The sequence below is a fragment of the Heterocephalus glaber genome, unplaced genomic scaffold (genome assembly GCF_053883595.1).
Source record: "Heterocephalus glaber isolate CG9 unplaced genomic scaffold, H.glaber_assembly_v1.0 deba00001004, whole genome shotgun sequence".
Lineage (NCBI taxonomy): Eukaryota > Metazoa > Chordata > Mammalia > Rodentia > Bathyergidae > Heterocephalus > Heterocephalus glaber.
In genome coordinates, this window is record NW_028258179.1 from 5,850,797 (window position 1) to 5,865,491 (window position 14,695).

General features: G+C 51.8%; 1 protein-coding gene across 15 annotated transcripts in view; it reads left to right on the forward strand.

Moving 5' to 3' along the window:
- Nucleotides 1-10,507, forward strand: part of Sag (S-antigen visual arrestin) — a 33,306-nt gene extending 22,799 nt beyond the window's left edge. For 4 of the 15 annotated variants that reach the window (XM_004868089.4, XM_013066787.2, XM_087209429.1 and 1 more), the window contains 6 exons: nucleotides 1,555-1,692; nucleotides 2,373-2,529; nucleotides 2,882-2,959; nucleotides 4,605-4,628; nucleotides 6,714-6,769; nucleotides 10,285-10,507. In XM_004868089.4, the coding sequence (XP_004868146.2) occupies nucleotides 1,555-1,692; nucleotides 2,373-2,529; nucleotides 2,882-2,959; nucleotides 4,605-4,628; nucleotides 6,714-6,769; nucleotides 10,285-10,390 (559 nt within the window). In that variant the 3' untranslated portion in view covers nucleotides 10,391-10,507. Of the gene's footprint in view, nucleotides 1-1,554; nucleotides 1,693-2,372; nucleotides 2,530-2,881; nucleotides 2,960-4,604; nucleotides 4,629-6,713; nucleotides 6,770-9,609; nucleotides 9,620-10,284 lie in introns of all 15 variants that reach the window. The other 11 variants (XM_021247106.2, XM_087209438.1, XM_087209434.1 and 8 more) reach the window with 8 other exon arrangements.
- Nucleotides 10,508-14,695: the final 4,188 nt, after the last annotated feature.

Below are 14,695 nucleotides of genomic sequence, written 5' to 3' on the forward strand. Positions count from 1 at the left end.
CCGGAGGAGGAGTGTTGTGCCCCACCCCAGGAGCAGGAGCCGCTTTCCCACGTAGCTAGCTGCATGTGCTGAGCACCGTGTGGGTAAAAACATCACCAGGGTCAGCCGAAGGTTGGCATGGGGAGAGGGGTTGCCGATGACGAAAGAGAGTGGATTCACAAAGATGACATTAGGTAATATTTAAAAGGCAACTTGGGCTGGGGATGTAGCTCAGTGGCACTGTGGCTGGCTCGCAAGTGCAAGGTCCTGAGTTCAATCCCAGTACTGAAAATAAAATAATAATAATAAAAAAAGGCAACTTGATGATAAACTATTACTCAAAACAAATTCAGCCTTAAGTTTAAATATAGGTCTGCAGTGTAGGGAAACACCCACAACTTGTTGGCTGACTTATTTGTGCCAGGCCTGGGGTCTGTCCACATGTTGGGCACACCCTTACCATTCTTGGGACCAGGGGGTTCTGGGCCTGGCTGGCCTTTTGGCAGATGCTTAATAACAGGAGTGACTTTCAGCAGACTGGAAAGCATTTTGAGATCCCTGAGGTCGGGAGGAAGCCCTGGGAAGTGGCCCCAGGGCCTTGGCCCTGTCCTTTGGCAAGCTCTGCTGCAGGAAAGGCCAGCATCCAAGCCCAGCCCTGTGCCACCTTCCTACTACAGTCGCCTTTCCATTGCAGTGTCTGCTTCTGTCATTGCCTCTGCCTGAATCAAGCTCATTATCGAGATAACACAAGGCCCAGGTGGGAGGATGTGGCCAGTTCTGTAACGCACTTCCTGTATCCACCCGAGGCAGGATAAGCCGCAGCTGCTTTAAACTCCCTGGGCAGACGAAACAGGGGAGTCTGTCCCGTGGGAAGATTTCAGCAGACCGTCAGAGATCGCGCTCAGGAAGTGGTCCTGGGCCACACCCTGCCTTCCTCTGGGGTTGGGGATGCGGCTGTGTGCCAGGGCATGGGCTCTGCAGCAGGCTGTGGGCTTGGGCGTGGGTATCAGGGTGGCGGAGCACAGGGGAGCCAGCTGCTTCGAGGTCCTGCCTTGCACCCCAGGCTCACCCCGTGGCGTGGGGTTCCTGTCATGTTGGGAAGCCCACAGCCCAGATGATGACCAAGAAGACCCGGTAGAGAAGAGTGTGCTGCTTGAACCTAGACCCAGAGTATGGCTCACAAACGAAGCCCTGCTTCCCCCTGCTCACCCACCCATTGGTCACGTGCTCCCCGCTTTGTAGGGACAGTATTTGGCATCCAGGACCTTCCTCCTGGACTGTGGCTGGCACTAACCCAAAGGCTCTGCTGCTGCTATGGGGCCACAAAGCCTCAGCAGCAGACCGGCCAGGTCTCTGAGCCAGTTGGTCCTCCTTAGCCCTACCGAACATTCTAGAAATTCCACGACTCACAGCAGGCCGGGTGAGGGGTAGAGGAACCATCCTGGTGTCGCTGCCAGCCTGCTCCGAGGGTCACTGACAGCAGAACTTTGGTCCAGGAAAGCGCTCATGTCTGAGAGGGCCTGTGGGGGTGATATGGCCTGGTGGCCGTAACTCGTCTCCCTGTTCTTCCTGCAGAGAAAAAGTGCCGCCTAATAGCACTGTGACCAAGACGCTGACGCTGGTGCCTTTGCTGGCGAACAACCGAGAAAGGAGAGGCATTGCCTTGGACGGGAAGATCAAGCATGAGGACACCAACCTCGCCTCCAGCACCATGTGAGTCCCCCAGTCCTGCGACTTGCAGACCACATGATGGGCAGGTACTGGGGGCCCCAGAAGCCTCCCTTTCCCACCCCACACCGTGAGTTGGTTACATCGGCGGGCTCGGAACACACCCCCTGCGCAGATGCCTGAGCTCCCTAAGCACCCCCATTTCCCAGCTGTAAAGTAGGGTGGTAACAGGGCCAACCTCAAGGAGCGGAGACAGCCCGTGGGAAGCATGGTGCCTGACACGCAGCAGGCGTGCAGAGCAAAGGGTCGCCTGCACTTGGGCGTTCGTTCATTCTGCCGGGGAAGGTGAAGAATGGCTGCGGGTGCCTGGGGTCCTGGCTTTAGACTCCAGAGCTAGGAAGTGCCAGAGTCAACACCCACTGCCACCCCCGGCACTGTTAGGCTTCTGCTCCTGGGCTGCTGCCATCGGGCACTCTGAGGTTTGGGCAGGAGCCGAGGTTGGGCTCGAGGCCCACGGCTGCCCTCCCGCCACGGGACGCGCTGGGGCCCCTGCACCTGGCACGCCGCCTCCAAGGTGGCCCGAGAGCCGAAGCTCCGTTGCTTACACCCGCAAGACCAACCGTGGGGGGCAGAGAATCCGTGCAGAAAGCAGGTGGCGGTCAGAGGTTGGCTGAGGACAACTCTTGAGCCGTGCTAGGCTCTAAAGCACGTTCGTGACGCTCCAGGGAGAGACAAACAGGGAGACTGATACCCAGAGCCACGTCAGGGTGTGACAAGCGTGATGCCAGCAGCGGCAGCCGCGTTGCAAACGCATGTGCGGGTTTGCGGAGCAGTTCCTGGGCACATACACCGCTCCGCACTTTTGGAGGAGGCTTTTTGTGGGTAAGGAAATCGTCCATAAGATGGGCCGCAAGGAGGAGCCTGTCCAGGGTCCCCCATCCGTTAGGGGCCGAGCAAAGTCCCCTCACCAGCAACTCCCCTGTCCAGGAAGACGGCAGGGTGAGAGCTTGTGGGGTGCTCGGTCACGTGACCGGTGAAGCAGGAGGCGCGCTCTGCCCTGTGTGGCCTGCTGCGGGGGCAGATGAAGGAATCCCCGCACATGGCAGGCCCCCCCTTCACACGCCAGGGTGAGAGTGCCGGGACTGAGCTCACCAGCGCCCGAGAGGAAATGGTCCCTTCGTGGGCCCTGCTTCCCTCAGTGGCCCTCACACTTCTCTTCCTTTCCACTGGGCAGCATCAAGGAGGGCATAGACCGCACCATCCTGGGCATCCTGGTGTCTTACCAGATCAAGGTGAAGCTCACAGTGTCAGGGTAAGTGTGCCAACGGTCGGGCTGCTCCAGCTGGCCTTCCGCGGCCTGCGCTGTCCCTCTCCCCCGGGCATTCTGTCTGTCCGCTTCCCTGCGTCTGCCAGGGACGGTCAGCTATAAGAGGCACGCCCAAAACGGGGGCGCATGGGCACACTCGGGGAAGCTGATGAGCAACAATAAAAGTCAGTTTCGTGATACACTGTACCTCGGAAGGGAGTAATGGCTGCCTAAGGAACTCCCGGAAAATTCTCAATTATGTGTGAGGTAGAAGGCATCTACCCAGGAAGGAGGAGCTTTCCTCCCGCCCCACCTTGTAACCACATGCTGGGGGGCGGCTTTTCATTCAGGAGTGGCCACATTTCAGAGTTCTGAGGAAACAAGCGTTCTGTTATTTAGTGAAACCAACTTCTTCCATTTCTTTCATCTCATTGGAAGGAAAAAATACAAGTTCTCATTTTTCTTTCAAATTCCATTGCTGAAGGCTCTGGCCTTTCACCTCCGTGAGTCTTGGTCGGTTGGGCCATCAGCGGCAGGCCTGGGCACTCGTCCCATGTCCCACGTCTCTATGTAGATAAAGAGCTCCCCCAGTTTTGCTTGGGGCAAAAAGAACATGGGTCAGTTTTGGAAATTTTGATGTGGTTTTATTTTTTTTTTTGGTACTGGGGATTGAACTCAGGTCCTTGCGCTTTTGAGGCAGATGTGGAACCACTGAAGATTTTGGAGCCAGGTGTGGTGGTGCACGCCTGTGATCCCAGCACTTGGGGATCTCTCTCTTTCTCTCTCTTTTTTTTTTTCCTTTGGTACAGGGATCAAACTCAGGACCTTGCGCTTATGAGGCAGGCACCAGAACCACTAAAGTTTTGGAAATTTTGTTAGCAGTGTTTGCCATGTTTTTCAAAGTGGGTAATGCTTTCTTCCTTTTTCCCTGTGAGGGTCAAAAAATAACAGTGGAGATTCACTGAGCAGACAAGAGAGGTGGCCTTCAATATCTTTGGGTTCCACATGCACAGTTTCAGCCAGCCGCAGACCAAAAATACTGGAAAAAGTGTGTACTAAGCAAGGGTTTTCCCTTGCTCATTACCTGAACAATACAGCCTCACAGCGATTTGCATAGCGTTTACTTGTATTAGACATTGTAAATCATTCAGAAAATGATTTAGAGCATTTGTGTCGGTGCATGACAGTGACATGCAAATACTACACCAGCTGTGGGGCCGGGGATTTAGCTCAGCGGTGCTGCCACTTACCTCGCAAGTGCAAGGTCCTAAGTCTGATCCCGGGTACCAAAAACAAAACAAACAAATACTACACCAGCTAAAAACTCCACAGGCAGCACCTGTGGATTTGGGGACACACCCCCCCCACGCCCCCTGCAGATAGCAAGGGACAGGACAACTATCACACTCCTCCCGGTGGCCTCTGAAGCTGAGAAATTCCATTTCTGGGGCTTGTGCTCCAGCCCAAGGGATCCTCTGGAGAAGCGATGAAGTACGGCAGAGAGGAGGCGGAGTGGGTAGCAAGGCTGCAAGGTGCAGGAAGTTGTGGGTCAGCACCAGGGAACTGAGAACAGGGTGGTGCCCGCCCTGGACCCTGGGGCAGAGCCAGGCTGTGGGTGTGGACCTCCTCACAGCTGTCTTTTGTTTCCTAGCTTTCTGGGAGAGCTCACCTCCAGGTAAGTCTGTCCTTCTCCTCCCCTGTCCGATTCCCAGGGCACCAGGCCAGCAAGCCCGGGGTCCTAATGGCAACTAGGGAAAGCTGGTGTCCAGGCAGAGGTGCGATGATGGTGCCCGCTGCCTCTGGGTGTGTCACAGCGTGCTTGCCCAGTGATCTCACACACACACACACACACACACACACAGCATGTTGCACGCTCCACACAGCTGTCTTTTGTGTGTATGGTGCAACACACAAATATGAATTATACCATTTTAGTCTTTCAAAGTACACCACTCAGTGGCATTAAGTATATTTCCAATGTCATACAACCACCACTACTTTGACTCAGAACATTTTTAACACCTGGAAAGCAAACCTGGCACCTATGATATGATTGAATCATTTCTCCTGCCTGCAGCCCTGGCAACCACTATTCTACTTTCTCTCTCATGGATTTGCCTATTGTGGACATTGCCTATAAATGGAAATCTATGATACATGGCTTCTTTTGTGATGGGCTTTTTCACTTAACATAATGTTTTTAAGGTTCATCCACATCGTGTCATGTACTATTACAGTACCTCATTCCTTTTTCGTGGCCGAGTAATATTCCACTATGGGAATAGAACACTTTTTTTTTTTTGGTACCAGGGATCGAACTCAGATCCTACCACTTTCGAGGCAGGTGCTGGAACCACTGAGCTAAATCCCCGGCCTGCACATTTTGTTAATCTATTCATCTGTTGGTGGACACTTGGGTTGTTCCCACCTTTTGACAATTATGAATAGTGACATCTGTCTTTTAAATAATGCCCAATGAAGCAACAAGTTCAGAAATATTTGAGACAACATACACCTGTAATCCCAGAACTCAGGAGGCTGAGGCAGGAGGATCACCACAAGTTCAAGGCCAGCCTGGGCTACCTAGGAAGATCCTGTCTCAATACAAAAACAAACAAACAAAATGTTTGAGACAAGATTTGACCTGACATCCTTTGCTCCAGTGCTTACCTGCATCCCTCACCGGGACACCAGGTTACACCTGTTCTTTTTTTGGTACCGGGGATTGAACTCAGGACCTTGTGCTTTTGAAGCAGGCAGCAGAACCACTGAGCTAAATCCCCAGTCCTATACCTGTTTTTTTGTTTTTGTTTTTTTTTTTTGGTACCAGGGATTGAATTCGGGTCCTTGTGCTTGTGAGGCAGGTGGCGGAACCACTGAGCTAAATCCCCGGCCCCACCTGCACCTGTTCTTGAAGACCCCTCGTCACCTGGGGCTTTGGGAACAGGTGTGCTTGGCCCAGAGGTCTGCCTGGGGTACAGGTAGGGGGTCCTGGCATCCAAGGAGTGGCTTCTCTTTTTCTCTCCTCCTCAGTCACCTTTCCATTCATCCTTTCTCCAGATTTCCTTTCTGCTCTCCTTCCTTCTTTTTGCATAATTCCAAGTCACTCCAAAGCCCTTGCTCTGTTCCTCTCCTCTCTGCTCTTTGGCAACAGAAGACCAGCCCATTCTCAACACCCAGCTCCCTTAGAGTCAGTCAGTCTCTCCCTCTCTCCCTCTCTCTCTCTCTCTCTCTCTCTCTCTCTCTCCCTCTCCAGGGTCTCATTATGTAGTTCAGGGCGGCCTTGCACTTACCATGTAGCCTAGATAGGCCTTGAACTTGCAGTGATCCTCCTGCCTCAGCCCTCTGAGTGCTGGGATCACAGGTTTGCACACCACAGTCACCTGCAAAGAATATTTTTAAAAACTCTCCTTCCTCTGGAATTTTACCTCTTTTCTTCCCACATCATCGAGTTGCCACAACTAGTCACCAGGGATACGGGAAACCTAAAACCTAAAAGGACTGGCCTCAGCCAGGCCAAAGGGAAGTTCCTGGACCGCATTCCAAGGAATGCATTTCAAATTCTTACTAGACCACTTCCTGATTTCTGTTTTGTTTGTTTGTGTTTTGAATCCCACTAAATTGTCTTTTAGCCTGTGCCTGGGCTGAGCCTCGGGATGTTTTGCAAGTCTGTAGTCACAGCTTTCTGCTGGGTGACTTGTGGTTGCGTGTGTGCATGTGTGTGTGTGTGCGCTCACGAGTCTGCATCCTTTGCTTCCAGCGAAGTGGCTACGGAGGTTCCCTTCCGCCTCATGCACCCCCAACCGGAGGACCCAGGTCAGTTGTGCCATGGTCTGGGCTGTCCCTGGCCGGTCACCCCAGCAGATTTATGTCATTTTTATTCCTGGTCTTTCTTGACTGCACCTCAGTGTCGAAGCCCCCTAGCCAGTGTCACGCACAGGGTGACCTGTTGGGCCCTCAGCTCGTCCGCATCCCTGTGGTCAGGGTGGAGGGACACAGCTAGGTTGCTCTTGGGGAGGGACAACCTCAGGAGGGTTATCGGGAGTGATTTCTAAGCAGAAGTTCTGCTGCCAGTGATTTGGATATAGATTTAAAGATGATTTAGGTGACAAATAAATTTGAAACCCTGAGGCTGTTGTATTTCATTTGGGAAAAAAAAGAAACCCTCATATTTCATTTGGAAGGATTAATAGTAGCACTTAGAAGATGAGAACTATTTTCAAAGTGGCAGTTGTGGTAAGAATACAGAAAATAGGGCTGGATAGCTCAGTGGTTCCGCCGCCTGCTTCGCAAGTGCAAGGTCCTGAGTTTGATCCCCGGTACCAAAAAAAAAAAGAAAAAGAAAATAGGGCTGGAGATTTAGCTCAGTGGCCCAGGGTCTGCCTGGCAAGTGCAAGGTCCTGAGTTCGGTCCCAGGTTCCGCCAAAAGAAAAGAAAAATACTAGAAAAGAGGGGCAAGTCAGGCTCCTAACAGCTCAGCTTGTCTGAATTATAAAGGCACGGGTTTTTGGGTGGGTGTTAAATGAAGCACTAGTTACACAGCTCTGCAAGCATCCTAAAAACACTATCACTGAGAGAAATGACTTGGGCTGGGCACGATGGCGCACATCCCTGACCCCAGCAGGAAGGAGGCTGAGGGAAGAGGATCTTAAATTCCAGGCCAGCTTGGAAAATTTGGTAAGAACCTGTCTCGAGATCAGAAATACAGAGCGCCAGGTGCGGCGGTGCCCACCCGGAATCCCAGGACTTGGGAGGGTGAGGCAGGAGAATCACAGTGAGTTTAAGGCCAGCCTGCACTACAAAGCTTGCACGACTACCTGCCTGTCTCAAAAAACAAAACACAGGGCCAGGGATTTAGCTCAGTGGTGCTGCCGCCTGCCTCACAAGTGCAAGGTCCCGAGTTTGATCTCCAGTACCAAAAAAAAAAAAAGGAACAAAAACAAATACAAAAAATAAAAAGCTGGAAGTATAGCTCAATGGTGGACCCCCCCCCCCCATTTTTGATCCCCATTACCAAACAAAAAGGTAAATGAACTGGCAGAAATTAAATAGATGAAATCTAATTTCTGAGGAAAAATTCTCCATGGTATATTAAAGCAGGCTGCTTGACAAGAAAGGAAAATGGACCCATCTGAATTTGACCTCTCTACAGTTATGTAATAAAGAATATTTTAAGTAAAAGTGGTATAAACCTTCAGGGCTTATTTTTCTCATACTTTATAAGTGGCTTTTTCTGTTGATGATGAGATGTCATTTAAATATTGGAACAAGGCCCCATATTCATTTTAGGTTGTGTCTCCGAGCATCTTTGTAAATATTTTGGACTCAAATCCTCAATTTACTTTGCTGAAAGCTTCCCCTGGGGGGAAAAAAAAGTGTAGTCATCCATTTTTGGTTCATTTATGTTCCAAGCATCAAAATCCTGTTTTTAGAGATCTCTTTGGGACTAATTAGGGCTGCAGTCCAGGAAAACCAGATTCAAGCCATCTTCGAATACACCAAAATACAGCTTCTAACTCTGTGGTGCTTTCTGATCGCCTCCAAGGACAGAGGAAGACAGTCACCTGAGGGGACGTCACGGTCCATGGTGGGCAGTGTTTGGACTTTAGACGGACTTCGTGACTTCATTGGGGAGAGGTGGAGTTTTTCTGGTCCACTTCTGACATTTTTAACCCTGAAGCATCAGGCCCTGGCAGTGGGCCTCTCACGGTGTCAGGATGACTCAGTGATCTTTTGTCCTGAGATTTCAGGGAGCGAGAGTTAGGGCAAAGCCTTCTGGGGTCGCAGAACTCTGATCTCCTGAGATTTATGAATGACCTGATCTCATGTCTCCCACCTTCCCTGCCTGCTTGAGGGATCTGTGAAAACGCCAGCAGAGCTGTAGGGTCCCCTGCAGATCATCTCTCCGGAATCAGGGGTGCTGTGCATCTCCCTGCTGTCTACACTGCCTCGGGGTGGGATCCAGCTGGGGCTGCAGGGCCTTTCTTGCCAGGGGAGGTTGCCCTGTGCCCTCACGGCACCCTGTCCCGTGGTGGCTTGCAGGGAGCCAGGGACACAAAAGCAGAGGCACAGGAAGACCCCTCAGACCCTCTGGAGCTCTTTAGCCACACCAGAACTTCACCAGGTGGGCAGGACGCTAAAAAAGAACAAAACACCCAAATTGAGAGTAATTCACCTGGGGATGCGGACACGTGAAAACATAACCCGCCCCCAAAGGTCAACTCGTGAACAGAAACTGAAAATTGAGGGGTCAGGCGTGGTCCTTGAGCTTTATTTAGTGCACACCCTGCCCGGGGTGCTGGGGAACAGGAGCTCCCGGTTGTCCCTGTCCGCTGAGAGCACAGGACACTGAGGGAGAAATACTTTGAAAAGAGGAGGTCAGCTGAGAGGACGGTGGTGGGAAGGGTCCTAGAGGGGACAGTGTCTGTAGCAGTCGAGTTGCTGGAGGTGAAGTGTGGCTCAGGGGCAGAGCTCTCGTCTGCCATGCGTATGGCCCTGGGTTCCACCCCCACACCCAGGGGAGAAAACAGCGATGGTTTCTGCCCTCTCAGACCAGTCTGCTCGGGGACAGAGTTCAGGTGCTGCCACCAGACCTGACACTGACCCACCTGTCTCTCTCCCATGCTCTCTCCCTTGCTCCGTCATTCTGCTTTCAGCAAAGGACAGGTAAGCCGCTCAGTGTCTCTCTGAGTTCCCTGTCCTGTGACCCTGCTCCTACACAAACCCCTCCCTTGTGTCCCTTGTGTCCCTCTGCTCCTGAGGACTTAGGTGCCTGCACACACATGGTCCTGCTGGCTGCATCTCCCACTCTGTGGATGACTGATTGCCTTTGCTCTTATTTTTGTTTAGTAAAGAGTGTTCAAAGGAAAATCCCGTGGTCCATCGTTCCATTCTGGGGAAACCAGAATGATTGGTTCCTTTGCTGCAAAAAGATCAGGGGTTTTGTTTTACTCAAGGTATTCTTAGAAAAAAAAAAAAAAGATATTCTTAGGGCCAGGGATTTAGCTCAGTGGTTCCATCACCTGCCTCAAAGTGCAATGTCCTGAGTTTGATCCCTGGTACCAAAAAAAAAAAAAAAAAGATATTCTTGGTTTCAAGGATCATGTTCAGCTAGGTATGGTGGTGCACGCCTATACTTCCAGCATGTGGGAGGCCGAGGCAGGAGGGTGACCCTCAGTTCGAGGCCAGCCTTGGCTACATAGTGAGTTCAAGGCTAGCCTGCTTTGCATAGTGAGATCCTGTCTCAACTAAAATCAAAACCAAAACAAAACAAAGAGCGTGTACTGACCAAAATGTTGCCTGTTTTCTTTCTTTTTTTTTTTTTTTTTCAGTTTACAGGATGAAAATTTGGTTTTTGAGGAGTTTGCACGCCAAAATCTGAAAGATGTGGGTGAAGAAGGGCAGAGAGATGAAGAGGAGCCTGCCCCTGATGAGTGACAAGTTGCCTCAAAGCCCCGCCAGGCCTGTATGGTTCCACAGGTCCGAGCGAGCCCCAGAATCTTGCCAGCTGTGGAAATATGAGTCTTCCTTCCAGAAATAAAGTGTGTCCCTGCATCTGTAGTGTTTTTTTTTTTTTTGGTACCGAGGATCAAACTCAGGACCTTTTGCTTTCGAGCCAGGCAGTGGAACCACTGAGCTAAATCCGCGGCCCCACTCAGGACCTTCTCGAGGACTGATTGTAAGGCAGGCGCGGTGCCAATGAGCTAAATCCCCAGCCGTTCTTTTGTTTTTTTTGAGACAGGGTCTCCCTATGTAGTGCAGGCTGGCCTTGAAGTCACTATGTAGCCCAGACTGGCCTCCAATTTGCAGTGATCCTCCCGCCTCAACTTCCTGAGAGCTGGGATTACAGGCGTGGCCCCCACACCCTGCTGTCCCTGTATCTGGTCAGAAGTCTGGTTGATTGGCTGGAGATTCTGAGCTGATGTCCCCGAATGTAGAAGCTGCCATCTCTAGAGTCCAGAGCTTGGGGAGTGGGGCAGTGGCGGGAAGAAGGGCCAGCCTTCCATAGACGCCCTGAAGTCAAGATGCTTCTCGGTGGGGCCCAGGGTGTCCGGGGTCTTTCCAGGGGCCCTGGTCCACCTAAGCTGCTTCTCCAGAAACATGGGGCAGGGGCAGGGGGGCGGGTTCTAATTACCAACTAGTCCTAGCTCCAAGGTCCCTAGGGATCTCCTGAGATACACTGAGCGGAGAGCATGTAGAGGCAAGAAGCCTTTATTAGCTGGGGATGGTGGCACACGCTCGGGAGGCTGAGGCAGGAGCATCGCCATGAGTTCAAGGCCAGCCTGGGCTACATAGTGAATTCAAGATCAGCCTGAGGTACAGAGCGAGACCCTGTCTCAAACAAACAAACAAAAAACAAAAATAATAAAATAAAAATACAATAGATCCCCGAAATTCGCAGGAGTTATATTCCTAGAGTACCCACAAATTGTGAAAAATCACAAATTTCAGATATAGTCAGAAAAATGGCTACAGGTGCCTATTTTTATAGTTTATGTGATGTCTCCTGCTGTTATGTAATTTAATAAAATACTGTACTAATAAAACTTTAGAAGATGCAGGGCGTTTTGATGGCATCTTAGGGATCTTAGGGCTTTAAAGAAGAACAAAACCGAGTACACTGGAGACAGCTGCACACGGTACAGCGGCCTGTTATTATGTGGAACGCTGGTGCATTTGACAGAGACAGGTTACAGTGCAGCAGCCAATCAGCAGCGAAGAGAACTGAATAACGCTCTTGGATTGGCTACTTGCAAACCCCCTGAAATTTCGGAGAATATTTGTGGTTTCTGGAAAATTGGGAACAATTATTAGTTAGGTTCTAAGGAAAAATCCCAGAACGACTGAGGCTGGGAACTCTGAACTGCAAGTATACTGTATTCGGTAAAATTTTAAAAAGTCCTTTATTGCTGATTCAACTTTGAGATCCAAGTCCTTGTTTGAGATCCGGGTTGTTGTAAGTTTGTATTGAAGGCAAGCAACAAAACCAGAGCTGGTTGGTTAATGTATACTGAGAGGGCCCAGAAAGATGAACTGAACTGAGGGCAGCCAGGGGTGGTGGTGCACACCTGTAATCCCAGCACTCTGAGGCTGAGGCAGGAGGATCTTAAATTTGAACTCAGATCTGGCAAATTAGTGAGACCCTGCCTGTCTCAAAAAACAGTGTGTGTGTGGGGGGGTGGCTAGGGCTGTAGCTCAGTGTGAAGACCCTGGGTTCAATCTGAGAGGGGGAGAAAACAAAAAATTCTGTTTGGAGTACAGAAACCCCAGCTGAGCCTGGGTGGGCAGGAACCAGCAAAGGCCCAGGTCGCAGGCCTGAAACTCAGGGCCCCACCATCCAGGCTTTCTGGCTGTTCCCAGGAAGGAGAATCTGACTGGCTCAGCCTCGAGGCCCACATGGGGAGCCCAGCTGGGGACCAGCTTGAAGGGAGGAGGGCTTCCTGTGAGGTGTCCACTTCTGGGGTCAAGAGCAGTGGCCGAGGATTGGACAGGGCGTGGTCCCACACACATGAAGCCCCAACATCGGGGTCATGGGGGGGCTCCAGGCTGGTTTGTGGGGCGGGACCTGGGCTGGGGATGGGAAGAGGCTGCTTGGGAGCCTTGCCTGGGTCCCGCATGTGAGCAAGACAGAGCAAGACAGGCCTGTGTGCTGATTCTGAGGTGTGCTGCTATTTCAGGCATGAGGGTTCATTCCTGGAACTGAAAAAACAACGTAGGCAGGCCTGGTGGTGCAGGCCTGTGATCCCAGTGCTTGGGAGGCTGAGGCAGGAGGATCGCAGTGAGTTTGAGGCCAGTGTGGGGTACACAGTGAGTTCAAGACTAATTTAAAAAGAATTAAGATGTCTTACATACATTTACCTACTCTCTAAAATGAATATAAACTTCATGTACAGCAAACGTGTACTAAAAAAAAAGACCAACCTAAACGAGTGAGCCCTAGTCTAAAAAACAAAAACCATGACAATAATAACAATGCAGACAGACTGTGTCAGTAGGGTCTGACATTCCAGCCCTGGGGCCCCTCTCAGGGCAGAGAGGCCTTCAGGGTGCAGGTCTGGGGACTGGCAGGGCTGGGCATGGTCCTGCTGAGCTGTCTCTGCAGCCAGTGCCAGCCCGGGGCTGGGACTCCGCCCTGAGCGCTGGAGAGAGGACCAGCCTGCCGGTTCCTGCATTGCCTGACCCCAGGACATCCTAAGTCAGCGCTGATGTTAATAGCCCCGACCTTTGGAACTGAGTGGGTGGAGGGACGGAGGGGAGGGCTGGAAGACTGATCCCTGGAGATTGGAGGTCAGAGCAGCCCTTGCCCTCCAAGTTACGTCCGTGCCAAAATGTCCCTAAGTAGCCTCCAGGTGCTGGCTTGTTTATAGCCTGCAGCTGGCCGGCCTGGGGGAGGGGCCGGAAGCCAGCAGCCAGCCACCCCAGGAAGGCCCCAGCGGGGATGTAGAATAGCCTGCACTTCTGAAGTCCTCTCCCTGGTGTGCGGACCCCCGGCTGACAGGAAGTCTGCAGGCAGGTGGAAGAGGGGCCCCGGGGCTGGGGGGAGGGGTGTGTAGGTGCAGTGCAGGAGCCGGTTCCGAAAGTTACACGAAGCGGTGCCTGAGAACTTGGGACAAAGTTTGGCAAGGAGCAACCAGAGGGCTGGAGAAGCAGGGGCTCCTGGCTGGGGCTAGGCCCTTTATGTAGGAAGCATCCCCAACAGCACTCAAAAGTTGGTCCTGCCATACCCACCTGCTAGATGCAGAAACTGAGCTCAGAGAGTTAGGTGCCTTCGCCAAGGTGGCCAGCATGCGGGAATGGGAGGCAAGCCTCAAACTCTTGCTCCCTGGGTGGTGCTGAATGGCAGCAGGAGGGTGTTCGGGGTCTGAAAGGGGAGATTAGCACTTGTGACAAACCTTGGCTGCCCCAAGGGCTGTTTTTGTACTGAGCCCAAGGCGCTCTACCACTGAGCTACAACCCCAGGCCTGTCAATTTTATTTTGTTTTTAATTTTTTTTTTTTGAGGCAGGCTCTTACTCTGCAGTTCCGGCTGACCTTAAACTCACTATGTAGGCCAGGTTGGCCCGAGGCCCTGACTTGGCCACCCAGGTGATCCTCCTGGCTCAGCTTCCCAAGTGTTAGGGGTACAGGTATGTGGCACCACATCCTGCTCTCAATTTGATTTTTCAGACAGGGTCTCTGAGTTCTGCAGGCTGACCTAAAATTTGTGATCCTCCTGCCTCAAACTCTCCAGTAGCTCAGATTACAGGTATGGCCACCACACCCTGCTAAATTATTTTTTCCAACTGAAATTTGGATCGAGGTCATTGGGCATTCACGTGCAGTCGTAAGGAGCAAGACAGAGAGATCACAGGGACCCTTTCCTATACAACGTCACAGCCAGGGCATCAACACTGGCACGGTCCACCTGTCGGGTGCGGATCTTTCATCTCACACTCCTGCGTGTATGTAGCTCTCTGCAGTTTTATCACATGTGCAGTTAACTGCTTCTCAGGGTGTTTGCTTTCCTACTCCCTTAACATTCTGTATTGCTTTCTTCCCTGTTTGATTTCACAGGGCCTGGACAGTTTACCCTGTTGATGGTGGGGGGGGAGGGTTTGGAAAGGTGTGAGGCAGTTGGCAACGAGCCCAGCAGCCAGGACCAATCATCATCCGGTCCAGGGGAAAACAGCAGCAAGCGGTTCTATGACAGCCTCGCACCTCCCACTGGCCTGCCACGGAGAAGGATTAGGGTGGATGCGAACAG